Consider the following 15,140-nt stretch of genomic DNA (forward strand, 5'->3'; position numbering starts at 1 on the left):
CTGTTGCATTATGGGAAAAGACTCTGAAAGGATAACAAGAGGGATGAGGAAGTCTGGACTGGGATTCATTTATTTATTCATTCGTGAAATAAGCAATATAAATACTTAAATTCACAAATGTAGCTCTTATTATAATTGCTCTTTTTGTTGTTTTTGATCGCTTCCACTGCTCATCTGTAAGTCGCTTTGGATAAAAGCGTCTGCTAAATGAATAAATGTAATGTAAATGTTGCACAGCAAACAGATATATACTATATAGGTTAATAATATACTATTTATTATATGTTCAGTTATCATTAAACTATATTATTAGAAATATTATTTATGTATTATGGCCAGTGTTGGGCAAGTTACTTTTAAAAAGTAATTAGTTACAGTTACTAGTTACTTCTTCCAAAAAGTAACTAAATTAGTAACTCAGTTACAAATTTTTAAAGTAACTAGTTACTTAAGAAAGTAACTATTGCGTTACTTTCAAGTAAAATTACATTTTAAATGCTCAAACGTGACCCCACCTCTACCCCTCTTTAAAGGAACTTAAAATACATGTGCATGTTCAATTATTTATGATAAATCTGAATATTATAATGAAATGGACACTTAATACAATACATTATTAACAGAAACATGAAACATTGTACACACATCTAAAAAAAAAAGTTGCTGTGGGACAAAGTGAGACTAGCCTCCAGTCAAATGGCATGTATGTAGATATTATGTTTATATAGTGGATCAATGCAAATAACATGATAGATTTTTGGGAACTTTTGATATTTCCTTTTATTGTTTCTTTAATTTCTTGAAGGAAAAAGTAATGTATATACTTCCATTTAGAGAAGGCTACTTTTGGATTATTTGGGCTCGTCGCCATACCTGTCTCTCGTTGACTGACTGGCTTGTGTTGTTCGTTGTGTGTCCTGTCCTGTCCGATGATGGGTCGTTCGCGAATGAGCGTTAGTGATGATGGATCGACTAGTTCGCGAATGAGCTTTTGATGAGTCGTTCGCGATTCGCGAATGAGCCGACTCTAAGAGCCGGCTTTTTTAGTTGAACTTCGGGAGCTGGCTCGCATATCTGAAGAGCCAACTCTATTTTTTCAAATTTAGCCTATAGAAATTAAATAATTATGTAATAAAAATGGAAATATTATAGTCAAAGTCATTTAAAGAGCCGTTTGTGAGCCAAAGAGCCGGCTCTTTTCAGTGAGCTGAGTCAAAAGAGCCGAATTCCCATCACTACTATGCGTGCTTTCGAAAACCCGCCCAACTCTACCTCTGATTGGCTTACAATGAAATTTTACTCTACCTCAGCCAATCGTCAGCATTTATGCGCTTGTCTCGTGCTCTGCCCACTAACCAAGGAAGAACAGTAAAAAAAGTATTTGCCTCTCGCTCAGAGATCTAGTTGGTCTGATGAAAAAAAAAAAACAGCTTCATCATCAGTTATAGTAACGCGCTGCATTTTTTGGCAGTAACGGTAACGGCGTTATTAAGATGAGAAGAGTAATCAATTAGATTACTCGTTACTGGAAAAAGTAATGCCGTTAGTAACGCCGTTATTTATAACGCCGTTATTCCCATCACTGATTATGGCAAAGGTTGTTATTTTACTTTACTTTATACAGCAAATTCTGTGTGCAAGCCATCACATAATATTACTTGACAAGGTTTGAGACTTTGAATGCAAGATAATATTTCATTTCTTATATAAAAATGTAATGAAAAATAATGATCTGAAAAGAAAAGTGTTATGTAGCCTATTACATGAAATATGCAAGAGGAGGGTGTCGTTTTTTATTCACGCATTCATTCATTCATTTATTGTATAAATCTGCTTCAAATCACATATGACTTTGTCAAAGGTTTATCCATTTTTTTCCCTTTATCTATAATTTATTAAATTGAATTCCTACAAATTTTTCAGTCAAATTTATTTATGCTGAAGGCAAAATATTTTCAGATTTTTCTTGAGCGCTTTTTAATGAGTGTCAGATTTGTATATATGTACATACATATATGTAGACAGAAAGACAGACTGATAGATTAGATAGTTGCAGTTTAACCTGATAATATATCATTATTATTATTATTATTATTATTAAAACTTATTAAACTCTCAGTTCAGCACAGTCTTTTATTTCACATTAGTATCTTTATATTCTAAAATGATAGTGGATATTAAATATGATTAATGAAAACAAACACAGATAAAGACATACATATATTTATATTATTTTTTTAAACAAATTTAATTTACGAATAATTTGTCAGGATCAGGTCGCTATCTTTTTTTTTTCTTTCTAAGTGCTACAGTGTTATTTGAGATAAAGCATAAACTTTAAAGTAATTCATTGGTGGTCTAATTAGTGTCAGTATTGTTTTAAAGTGGGTAATTGTGTTTACTGCTGTTGGGCTAATTTGAGCCTTACTCAGAGATGCTGTTTTTTTCCCCCCACTCTTAAAGTTAAACTGTCAAGTTAATAAAATGCGGTGGTGAACCTGCCGGAGCTCTTTGTGCAGAGACAGCCTCTATGCAAAGAGTCTAATTACATGCCCCTATTAGAGCTTATCAAGCTGAACCACATTATATCCAGAGAGGAGGAGACAACCTGATTCGTTAAAAGAGCACAGTCATGCTTATAAAGGGTTTTTAGAAGACAAACCAGAATCTTTAAAGATAAACAGGGTTTCTTTACATTGCATGCTTTTTCTGTCTTTTAAATCAGGAGATTATCATTTGTCATATCACATATGTTTCTTCCTATCTTGCATGAAAGCTGCATGAGCCAGAAATTATTTGCACAATATGTCTGCAGCATCTCTCACATTGATTTAGTCCTTCAGCTTGACTGTTTTTGCTAGGGGGCGGTTGTCAGAGGTCCCTCGGTGCCCACCCTAATATCTTCAACACTTGCAGTGGAGCGGAAGACATGTATTACAGACATGTCAGACAGTGATGGTACCAGTGGGACCACTTGGGTTTTTGTTGTCTGAGATTACTTGGCTAGAGCGTCTCTTGCTCTCTGGTCAGGGGTCATTTATTGGATTGATCATGTTTACCTCTTTAGCGTATGCCCTCTTTTCCTTTCAAGTTAACAAGTGCATGTTCTGGATGCATTAACATGCAGGAAAGGCGATCCGCAAGCTAGTCCTTCAAAATCTCTGCTCGCTCCACATGGAGAGTCCTTAAAGAGTCTGAGAGAGTTTGCATTAATTACACCTGAAACAGCTGGAGCCACACTGAATGTAATGAGTCAGCCATATACAACTCGACCTGAATGTAATTAACGTTTGCAAAGAAAATACCAATAAGATTTATTTAAGCATGTAAAACATGGTTTGCTCATTGTCACTGAGCTGATGCTTTTTTGGGTCATTTGGGTGTAAATGTGCTTTGAAGAACACTGGATGTTTTGTAAACAGTTTGAATTAGTGTCCGTAATGACTAAAAACTGAAGCAATCATCACGTTTTCAGACCATTTCAATTTTTATTTTGACGTGACACAATGTAGTGGTAATTAAGCAGGAGAGTTATTTACTTTCTTTATAATTAGTCAAAATAATTTTCTTCATTCTGCCAAGAGCTCGCATGAAAACAAGAGGCGGGATTTATCACATGAACCAATAACATTCAATCAAAACTGATCATATCCCATTACGTTGAGCGGGATTTCACCAAGTACAACATATTCCTGGATCAACATCCTTGTTGATCCTGGAACAACATTCCATCAACCAATCAGAATTGAGATAATATCTGTTATAGGCTATCAATCAGGGTTAGGTGCTTCTACACCCCTTGTTAATCAGCTATCATTTCCCACTGATTTTAAGAATAAATTATGGGTAGGGTTAGGTTTAGAGGTAGGGATTGGGTTAAGTCTATATTTCTGTACAATAATGTTGATCGAGGATCATCAAAAGATGTTGATCCAGGAACATGTCTTGGCAAAATCACGGCGACCATCCAATCATAGGGCAGGGGAGGCATTGCCTCCTCTCACATGACTTTCCCCCATTCATTCTCAATTACAACCCAGAAATGTAAAGGCATGCCAAGGGGTCTCTGTTGTAAGTCTATGGACTGAAGGGAGGCAAGCCTCCACTGTAACTTTACACTGTTGGACAGTGTTACTTTATAAAAACAAGTGACTTTTATACTTTCAATGTATATGTGCGACTTAAGTATCGGTTATTTTGCCATCCAGTTTTTTGAAGAGACACTGCCTCCCTTCCCTATATATATATATATATATATATATATATATATATATATATATATATATATATATATATATATATATATATACTTTTGCACTTTAATCCGTGTAGTGTAAAACGTGTAACTTTATATATTTTTCTGTATTGCTTTATTGCATTTAAATATTCAGTTATTTCTGTTATAAGAAAAACGTTATTAAACCTTTATACTGTATTATGGCCAAAATAAATTTTAATATTGTGATAAAACCGTTTACCGCGATAAAAGCATTAGCAATTAATCGCAACAGGAAAATTTGATACCGACATCTCTCTCTCTCTCTCTCTCTCTCTCTCTCTATATATATATATATATAAATATATATATATATTCTGATACCACCCATTCACTGTTGGGCAACCATTGGTAAGCAAGGGAATGACTCAGGGTGAATATTTTCATCAAATATCTTCTTTACTTATCTATTGTGACGAATATACCAAAAACAAATTTTGAAGCAGTCATGTTTATATTTGAAAACATATATTTTGAATAAGTAGCTAGACAAGACAGTTTGGGGAGTGACTGTGTGTAGTTTATGTTGTAGAACAAATGGTCCAAGCATTTTCAAGCCATGTTTGCCACAGGCTTTATTTTACTCATAAATTGAAAAACCCCATTATAAAAGTATAGGAATTAACTGGATTGTTGTTTGCTGATTGCCGTGATCTCATGTGAGTGACAGGATGCTGGTGGGGGGGGGGGCAGTTGTCCCACTATTGAGTCAGAGCACATTTCATCAAAGAAGAGATGGTGTTGTGAGGGGGAGGGGAAGTTAATGTTTTTGAATAAAAAAAAAAAAAGATGTACACAGATAAATTGTCTATAACAAACCCTGTAATATTCCATAAAAAAATATGAAATGTCCAATTTCATGGTGACTTGAACAAAGCAAAATCTGCATTTTTCCAGATACCCCCTAGACTAGAAAGTCGAAAGAGTTTTAAAATAACCAAATAAGAAATCGGAGTGTGTACCTGGTCTTTGCGATATCAAATTTGTTTGGGTTATGTTGCATATTGGACTCTTAGTGCGGAATATTCATGATGAGTCCGAGCAGGAGCATGGGTGCAAGCCAGGGCGATAGATTTGGTTCATCAACCAAGCACTTTATCTCACAGTGGGAAAAGATGCAGCGCGATCCCCTCCGTAACACAGGTTCGCATATCAGAAAGAGACAGCCATGTGGAAAATAAAACAGGGAAATCAGTCCAAAGGTCTTCAGGTCAGGGTTGTGCTGAGAGTCATATCAACCAGTCAGACCGCTCAGGGAGGAGACCACAGCACTGTGGTGTTTTAGACAAATAGAGTGATTTGGACAGTGAGGCTTCAGTGTACCAGAGGAGGTGATGAATCATACCGAACCCAGGACACATTCATCTGAAGGTGCAGTCTGTTTCCTCAGGCTGGAATGCTTTGAATGACTGATCTCAGATCTAGGCTGATTACCAGCAGGGTCTATCACAGTGAGCACATGGTGAACATTTAGGTGTTTAAATCATATTTCATGTGCCACATACGGGCCTTTAGTTCTGATATAAAGATGAATGGAAGAGAGGTGAAAGACTCATCCGATGCTATCCAGAAGACCTCTCCAATGAAATCAGCCCAAAATGGTTTGCGTGCTGTTATTGATTCAAGATTGTTATTAATAAAGAAATACAGATACTCAAGGCATCCGTTTATTTGATGATGACGATCTTGAGATATTCATCAAGGACAATAAAATAAAATAATAAACATATCCTAACAAATACAATTGATTTATATTTCAGAGATTGAAGTAGCAGGAGTAGTTCACCTAAAAATGAAAACTGGCTTACAATTTACTCACCTTCAGGCTGTTTAAGTTGAAGATGAGTTTGTTTTTTTCATCAGAATACTAATATATATATATATATCACTTGTTCACCAGTGGCTCCTCTGCAGTCAATGGGTGCCGTCAGAGTCCAAACTGTTTATGAAGCATCAGAATAATTCACAGGTAATCCAGATGACTCCATGCAGTCTATGAAAGAAGCTTTAACTTAAAACACTCACTTCTTTCCATAATAATAATAATAACCATAATAAAAAATAAAAGGAAGTCTATCCACTGTTGTCCTTTCACATCACAATCCAACAACACATTTGTTTAGAACATTTTTGGACAGGCTTTGCTTGTAAATGGTGCTTGACCTGTGCATATTTCTCTTCTTATTCAGACGAGATGACTCTTGCACTGGAGAAAGCAGTATTAGAGTTATTTGTTCAAAGTTAAAAATGTCTTCATGATGGATTTGGTTTTTACAAACACAAAGCTTTTCACTTTATAAGATGTTAATTGACAGACTGCAGTCATATCACTGTGGATTTTTGTGATGTTTTTACCAGTTGTTTGAGCTCTCATTCTGATGGCACCCATTCACTGCAGATGACCAGGTGATATAGTGATAAATCCAATAAAGGAACAAATTCTACATCTGTAGTCTATATCTTGCATGGAAAGACGATGAGTACATTTTCAGCAAATTTTAATTTGGATGTGAACCATTCCTTCAACTAATTGCAATGTATGTACGGTGCTTAGGAACATTCATAAATATATGTGCAGCATTAATTTTAATATCTATCACAGCTTTCTAAAATCATACATCACAGCTTAGTCCTTTGTCACCTATAATCCATAGACTATTTTCAAGTAAAAAAAATGTGTGCCTGCTGAGCCATCTATCAAAATATAGAAGTCTTTTAATTATCACTTTGGAGAATCCTACTGTGTTGTCATATGTCACCGTCCAGAGTGTGAAAATCTTAGTCACTACATAAATATAACCTATAAAATCATGTAAAGCTTTGTATAATACTATTCTGAGGTTTCTAGAAAGTTGATGGCATTTGTAATGATGCCTAAAAATTCTTTGGAAAATAAAATGTATTTATTGTGTGTAAACAGTGTGCTTTATAAAGGTATCAGTGTTGTAATGAACAGTGACATTTCTAGCTAGTGAAAAGATTCACAGTACAAATGCCACCCTGGAAATCAATAAAAGATACCTTGTAGGTCATCAAGTCCTCTAAAACTGTGGAGATCAATATGCACAATCAACAAACATGGTGTACTTTGGTGGCTCTTGACTTTTTTTATAGCATGAAGAAAGGCACAAATCCAATGTTGCTGTGAGAATTAACATAAAATGCAAGCGTTAACATAAAATTAAGCTAGGTTTAAATGGATAGTTTATCTGAAACCATTTACTCACCCTCATGTCTCAACACAAAAAAGTTGTTCTGTTGAAAGTAAGTTTTGGTAACAGGGTTGGAAAAACTACAGAAAAAACACAACCATTTTTAACCACATGAAAAATGAATAGAAAATACAATAGCTCATATAATATTTAGCTCGACTCCCTGAGGCTCACCATGTGAAGGTGTTACTATCAGTTTTATCTCACAATGGTATTAATTGGTATTGAAAACGTTAGTAGCTTAATAAAACTGACCCAGTTGTAAATAAAAAATAACATAAAAATGGATTGAGTGATCTACAACATTATACCGAAAAAACAAAACAAAAAACAAGTTAAACAAATTAATAGCATTATTATGCTAAAATGTAAATTTTCTTTCATTCAGATAAATTATGTACAGAATACAATAATTGATTTATATTCTTTATATTGTGCGAAACATATGGTTTTTTCAAGCTGTTGTAAAGCCCAAACAAATCTGCACGAGCTCTTTGACATATACCGGAAGTGCCTGACAGTGGCGCGCTAGTTGAAAACAGACCCGCGACGCTGCCAGTGATGAAGAGGATGTGACGTTTAACTGAAAACCGCCGTTGATCTAAAGCAAATGTAGTCCGTTTTGTTTTCCAGCTGAGAGATAAACAACTATGGAGTTATCAGCACTCATAAAGAAGATCGGTAAGACGCTTTGTAAGCGAGACAGACGGCTTTTTGAGCGTTAAACAACAAACAGCTGATTTTGAAGTAGCCTGATTAGCTAGACAGAAGTGAGGCTGTATGTTTTGAGCAGTTAACGTTAACTGTTATTTGTCTTTTTATGCATAATTACCAGTCATGCTTATATTGCTGTTGTATCTTGCAAAAAAACGTATTTCTTTAGTTTGCTTATGTCATACAAAGGCGAATATAACGTTGTTGCGTCTACGTTTTCATAGCAGCTCACTCACAAAGGATCTGACAAAGTTTTCTTTGTTGATTTTAGTTTATGATAACAACTATCAATCTGCATATTTACTTTTGTACACTTGTGTAGTTGAACTGCAGTCTGTGTTATAGCATCAGGAAATGCATGCATACGCTGCAAATAAAATTTTTTTGCTTAGTAGTTTTAGCGTGTTTTGCTTTACTTATATCTAAACATTATTGAATCATACATTTGCTTGTATCACACAATGACTTAAGATAACAAGTCTTGTTCACCAAAACATCTATTGTTTACTTACAAGTTGTTCCAAACCTGTATGAATAAATTGTTGAACACAAAATAAGATATATATAAATTGCCAACTGAACCAAAGTTAACGGTTGGCTTCCACTGTATGAAAACAAAAATACTATGGAAATCAGTGCTTACTGTCAACTGATCCAGCATTCTTCAAAATATCTTTCCAACTGTTCAACAGAAAAAAGACACTCATACAGTTTTGGAACAAGTGGAGGGTGGGTAAATGAACTATCCCTTCAAGAAAGTTTAAATATTTGTATTGAAAAAAAATATTAGTGCTGTCAAATGATTCATTGCAATTAATCGCAACCAAAATAAAAGTATTTGTTTACATAATATATGTTTGTGTGTGTGTGTGTGTGTACTTTTTATATTTATTATGTGTTATAAATATAAACACAAAGGTTATTTATTTTGAAAATATGTACATTTATTTATATACAAACCAAAATTATAAAATTATTATATTTATCTAATTTATGTTTTATATAAAATTATTTAGGACACTCATTAGTGGAAATCAGAGTTCGGGCTCTTAAAAATATCAGAAGCAAACTGGATCATGGTCTCATCGCCGTTCCTGACCTGGTCCAAGAAAGGATGCTGTTTGTCTTCCTTCTGGAATGGTTTAATTTTCCGGAGGTTCCAATGCAGGAGGAAGTTCTAGAGTTGATCGGCGCATTGTCCAAGGTAATTATAATGCACAGAAGGTACGTAAAATGATTTGAATGTCTTTATATTGCCAGGCTGTATTTAGTGAGATGTTGTCAATGACAGGAAGTGATGTTTTAATGGGCCTCGCTGCAGTGGCACTATTCATTACCAATCAGATGGTGAAGGGAAAAAAAAGTGCAAGTGGATGGCAGCATCCACAGAAAGAACCAGGCAGATTATTCTACTAGATGGCATGTTTTGAGTAGTATCTAATTTTGGTTTCCGATCCATGTCAAAGCACCCAACGGGAGCCCAGATGCTACGGGAGGTAGGGGCTGTCGAATTCCTAACACAGCTCTCGCCTAATGTGGATCCTCGCCTCCGAACAATCGTAGACGGTATCTTCGATCAGCTCTTCCACCTCCCAGAGGCCCTGCCTAGTTGTCCACCCACAACCTCCTACGAGCCACACTCTGTTCCCTCGCTGCCGACAGGTATAAAAACATTACATTGATTTTATATCCTTCTGTTCTGCAGATTACTGTAGATATCGATGTCATTATAACCAATGTCAAGGTTGCCACATAGTCCTGTTTGAATAGCTGTCTGACAGCAGCTCCGGAATGAACATGAGTAGACTGTGTGATTCAAGGCAGAGGAGAGCATGAAAGTGCTGGGCCTGATTCGCTTTTCAACTGCAGCTGCTTTTGTGTTCTCAGAAGACGACTCGTCGGCTAGGGGATATTTCCAGTGCAGTAAACCCAAGCAGACAGATGCTCCCACCCCCAGAGTATCATGTAGGTGACATCAACATCAAATTACTTTTTGTTAACTAACTTTTAGTGGGAACTTAAACTCATTAAATATGTAAAATGGAGCGCTGTGGAATGTGTGTAAAATAATCTAATATCAACAGTGATAAGAATTGTCAGGCTTCGATAGCAAGTATTTTTTTTCTTCTGGCAAGGTTGGGGCAATTGTGCAGATTTGCATTGTAATGATATTAAAACTCCATATACATCGGGAAGAAGGAGCCGGGAACCGGCGCACAATCAAAAACACTTTAATAATTCAAAAATAAATAAAAAGCAAACACATAAAATAATGTCCCAGGCCTGGTCCTCTCTCGTCCTTCACGGTCGTCGCTCCAGTTTTATATCCTTCCATCTCCTACGTGGGACTCGATACTGGCGGTGGGGCGCAGGTGCGGCTCATCTTCAATCACTACACCTGGCCTCACTCCTCGTTCCCACGCCTCTCGGCCCCGCCCCACTCGCCACATGCATGCTATTTATTTATTTATTAGCATTTTAAGCATTTGTCAAAAGGATTTTTATTATTTATACACAAAAAGGTTTTAAAATAAGTATCTTATTCTCACCAGGACTGCATTTATTTAATAAAAAAAAAGTTAAAAAGGCAGTGTTGTGAAATATTATTGCTATAGTTGAATTACAATAAAATATTTAAGAATGTTTTTTATTTTTGTGAAGACAGCTGTATTTTCAGCAGCCGTAACTCCTGATGAAACATTGCAAACATTGCTTGCTGCTTTATATTTTTGTGGAAATCTTTATTTTTATTTTTTTTACTTTTTTTTTGATGAATAGAAACGTTCACAGGAGAACAGCATTTGTTTAATAAATCCTTATTAAATAAATTGAATAAGTAATTATTAAATGCAACTTTATTGAAAAAAACAAACAAACAAGAAGTTTAAGCCAATAATTTGAATCAATGCTTGTAAGACTGTCCCAAATCATTCTTACGATTTTGTCAAAATCGAATCTCTTATCTAGTTATACAATGTTGCTGACATATTTACGAATCTTTAAGAACAGTTGTGTTCAACATGAATTCAAATGTTTTAGTTTGACCATTAACACCTGTACACATTGTACATAATTAACAGAAGATTAACTGAAAATTTTGTCAACATTTACTCGCCTTCATGTTGTTCCTAAAATATTGTCCGAATTTTCATTATAGCATATCAACATATTGTTGAAATTGTTGCCTTTATTTAAAGTCTTGGGACTGACGTCTTTAAGACCTTTAAATTCTTTTGATTTCTTTGCCCTGCAGTCAGTACTTCTGTAAGGTGCTTGAAGTTCTCTGTTTTTCCATGGCTGTCCTTGAACACCACCGATCGACATATATTGTCATCAAATGAAAGGTATTTGTACCTTCTGCTTGGTGTAGTTTTACCACAATCGCTATCTAAAATCTATATCTTATTGTATAAATGAGCTGGAACTTGTTCAATTTTTAGTTCCCTCAGAAGCGACAATCACAATCTAGTACGAACCACCTGCGAGCTGCTTCGTGACGTCATCATGCAAGACTTCCCTGCCGAAATATTCCTGCAAAGGCCTAGTACAATTCAAGTAAGATTTAAATGTATTTTCTGTTATTATTCTTCTTTTTTTTAACCCTTGATGGGAGCTTCATAAGTTGAGTGACAGTGATGAAAGTGATAGCTCCGTAATCCAGGTTCCATTCTATAATTGAATGCTACAGAATCTGATTGGCTGTACAATGCTTTCAAATCCGGAAAATATTGGAATGACAGTGGAAAATCGTGTCTTTATGTCTAGGACTGTACCGTGGTGATTATCTGGCAAGCTGACACTAGCTGTTTTAGTACAGGCATTTAAAACCAAGCATTGCTGGATTTCTGTTAAAAATATGTTGACATGGACACATTTAAGATCATATTTCTGAGATATGTAGTCTAAATATCCTCAGTGATAGTAAAGTGTTTTGATTTTTTTGGAAAGCATTTTTTTTTGTACTTAATGCTCTTGATCTTTGTTATAATTGTTTAAAAATTGAAGGTGCCACTGCTTTTGACTTTGGAGCGATCAGTTCAATTAGGTTTATTGAATCAACCTGATTCACTGGCATTGCTTTGGGATCACTGGAGGGGTAGTGAACTTTAAATTGGTACAAATTACACTAGTTAAAAGTCAGTATCAGGTGGCCTTTTATTTAGTGCCTAATTGAATGTAGAATCACTTTGCTGTAAACACTTGCAGCATTTAGATCAGCGGTTATGTTGTAATGTTAGAACAATTCGAAACATGTTCTTGCAGGTTTACAAGACAACATCAACTTCTGTTATCATATATTGCTGTTTTGCCCTCTAGAGTCTGCTGTCACTTCTCGGTCTGAATGTTGATGGTGATGTCAGCTACCTGACGTTTCAGGCGTTGGCCTGTCTGGAACAGCTTTGCAGGAACTTGAGGAGCCGCCTACGTTTCTACAGAGATCCAAGCTTCTGCTCAGCCAAGCAAGGTACCAAACACCATCTATTATAAATATGTTAACTTCTTCAATATCTATCTATATATATATATATATATATATATATATATATATATATATATATATATATATATATATATATATATATATATATATATATATATATATATATATATATATATATATATATATATATATATATATATATATATATATATATATACACACACACACACACACACACACACACATATATATATATATATATATATATATATATAACACATGGTATATATAGACACATTGTGGCTTATTAACTATAAATATCAGTTGCATACACTACAATTAAAAAGTTTTGGGTCGGTAGGATCTTTTTTTTTAATGAAAAATGAAATTGCTCTCCTTGTACAGTAAAAAACTTTTTTTGTTCAGGATTTTTTGAATAGATAGTTCAAAGAACAGCATTATAAACACAATCCCCCTGTCTCAGACTGAAATGCATACACAGGCTGTTTGCAATGCACTGCACTTGCACTGATTTATCTTAAAATATATCAGTGCCAATGATTTATGTTTTTTTTTTTTTTTCTAATGCACGTTTATAAAATATACTTAATTAACTATGCCCTGATTCTGTCTTAACTCAAGTCCTGTCTGTGAAATCAGGCCTGTAAGTGTCTTTACTGTCACTTTTGATCAAGTTAATGCAGCCTTGTTGAATAAAGGTATTCATTTCTCAAAAAAAAAAAGAAAATCACATTGACCCCAAACTTTTAAATATTTATTGTGTATCTCTATCTCCTATTCTAAATGGGATTTTACAATGAGAAGTTTAAGACTTTTAAATATGCTGATTAAATACCTGTCTTATTATTGCACCCCTTTAGACCCTGTTTCTCAGAACTCGTCCATCTCCTATCCTCAGGAGGTGAGGGCTACTCAACACTCGGGGGTCTCTTCCCCGGAGGAAATCTCCACCAGACCCTCTGTGGTGGGCAGAACCGGTCAGCGGGTACGTGGGGATGGCCAGGATGGAGATGCTGCCTCTTCTAGGTGCTTTATTCTCTACCTTTAAAATAAAATAGATGACGACATTTATTTTTATTTTGATAAGCTGTAAAATATGTAATTGCTTAAACATTTCTCTTTGTACATGCAATTCTTTTTTTTATTTTATTTTGTAAAAATATTTATTTTAATTATATATATTTTTAAAACCTTGTCCAGAGGTAATTTACATTATAGAAATTTAAAAGGTGCAGAAATTTTACAAAAAAGTACACTATTATTCAAGTATTTTTAAAATTTTCTGTTTTCAACTTTGATAAAACATGTGCCTTGAGCACATGTATATAAAAAAACAGTTCAATAATAAATTATTTACAATAGTACCTTATTTTTATTTAATTTTTTTTGTCAAGTAAATGCAACCTTTAAAAAGATAATACTCACCCCAAACATTTGACTTAAAATTTGACTTGTTTTTTTTTAATAACTACAATGTGTAAAATATGGCGTTTAAAGGCTATATCTACTAAATTTAGGTTTATATTGAAAAAAGAAATATATAAATATATATAAATATATAGCGAAAGTATTTGTCACCACCTTTGAAAAATCTTTTTCTTTTTTTAAGTGTTGCTCACGACCATTCATGTCTTTAGAAATTGAGAATTCTTTCTGATGTGTGTGGTACAGCGGAAGCAGCAGTCAGAGAGGTGCTCCCCCCAGGCCAGCCCAACAGTCTCCCCTCCCGCAGCCCCACCCGGATCTCCCTCCAGAGATGGAAGCGGAGGACTCGCTGGAGCTGCAGCTGCAGCAGTGGAGCCTGGCTAGATTCGCTGTGGCGGCCCTGGAGCACGCTCTTCCTCTCATCAGGACAGGTGAGAGTCCTCTTAAACCCTCTTTCCTATTTCAAACGCAGCTACAGCTGCTGCCTCTCCCCTCACACGTGTGCTTCCATCGCTCATCATATTCCCCTCTTTTTTTTTTTCACATCCCCACCCTCTCAGAGAGCCTGAAGGTTTTCCAGCGGGTGCTAGAGCTGCTGGCAGAGGCACAGGGGCTGCTGGGAGACAGCATAGCCCCCGAGGTGTGGGACGAGCACAGCCTGACTGCGACCGAGCTGGCAAGTGTCTTCAATAACCCTTCTCCACGGTGCAGATCCATAGCCACTAGGCTGATGTCTGCATTAGTGCGTACAAACGCACACCTGTCGCTGCTCCGTCTCACCCACTCCACTTACTCTGCGGGACAGATGGTCATTGTAGAGCATTAAACTCTCAGCACAAATCAGTCATGGCACAACCGTTGTTTTTTAGGCCAGTTTTACCACTTAGAAGTCCCTGTTTGCTCCTGACAACTCAATGCGTCTGCTATTTCCGTCTAAAATATTTGTATTGGTTTAGTAAAATGCAGTAAGACTTTACAGCTTATGTTAAGTTACAGTTTCTCGTTTCAGTATGGCTCTGTTCAATAGCATTAGTAATGAATTAGCTTACAT

General features: G+C 35.5%; 1 protein-coding gene across 2 annotated transcripts in view; it reads left to right on the top strand.

Annotated features, from left to right (window-relative positions):
* Positions 1-8,038: 8,038 nt before the first annotated feature.
* rttn (rotatin) overlaps positions 8,039-15,140 on the top strand; it is a 54,466-nt gene continuing 47,364 nt past the window's right edge. Inside the window, exons 1-10 of one of the 2 annotated variants that reach the window (XM_026201027.1) lie at positions 8,039-8,169; positions 9,219-9,406; positions 9,669-9,864; positions 10,090-10,167; positions 11,456-11,546; positions 11,643-11,757; positions 12,520-12,667; positions 13,525-13,690; positions 14,336-14,520; positions 14,650-14,765. In XM_026201027.1, the coding sequence (XP_026056812.1) occupies positions 8,139-8,169; positions 9,219-9,406; positions 9,669-9,864; positions 10,090-10,167; positions 11,456-11,546; positions 11,643-11,757; positions 12,520-12,667; positions 13,525-13,690; positions 14,336-14,520; positions 14,650-14,765 (1,314 nt within the window). In that variant the 5' untranslated portion in view covers positions 8,039-8,138. The remainder of the gene's footprint in view (positions 8,170-9,218; positions 9,407-9,668; positions 9,865-10,089; positions 10,168-11,455; positions 11,547-11,642; positions 11,758-12,519; positions 12,668-13,524; positions 13,691-14,335; positions 14,521-14,649; positions 14,766-15,140) is intronic. The other variant, XM_026201026.1, reaches the window with a different exon arrangement.

The sequence above is a fragment of the Carassius auratus genome, chromosome 24 (assembly GCF_003368295.1).
Source record: "Carassius auratus strain Wakin chromosome 24, ASM336829v1, whole genome shotgun sequence".
Classification (NCBI taxonomy): Eukaryota; Metazoa; Chordata; class Actinopteri; order Cypriniformes; family Cyprinidae; genus Carassius; species Carassius auratus.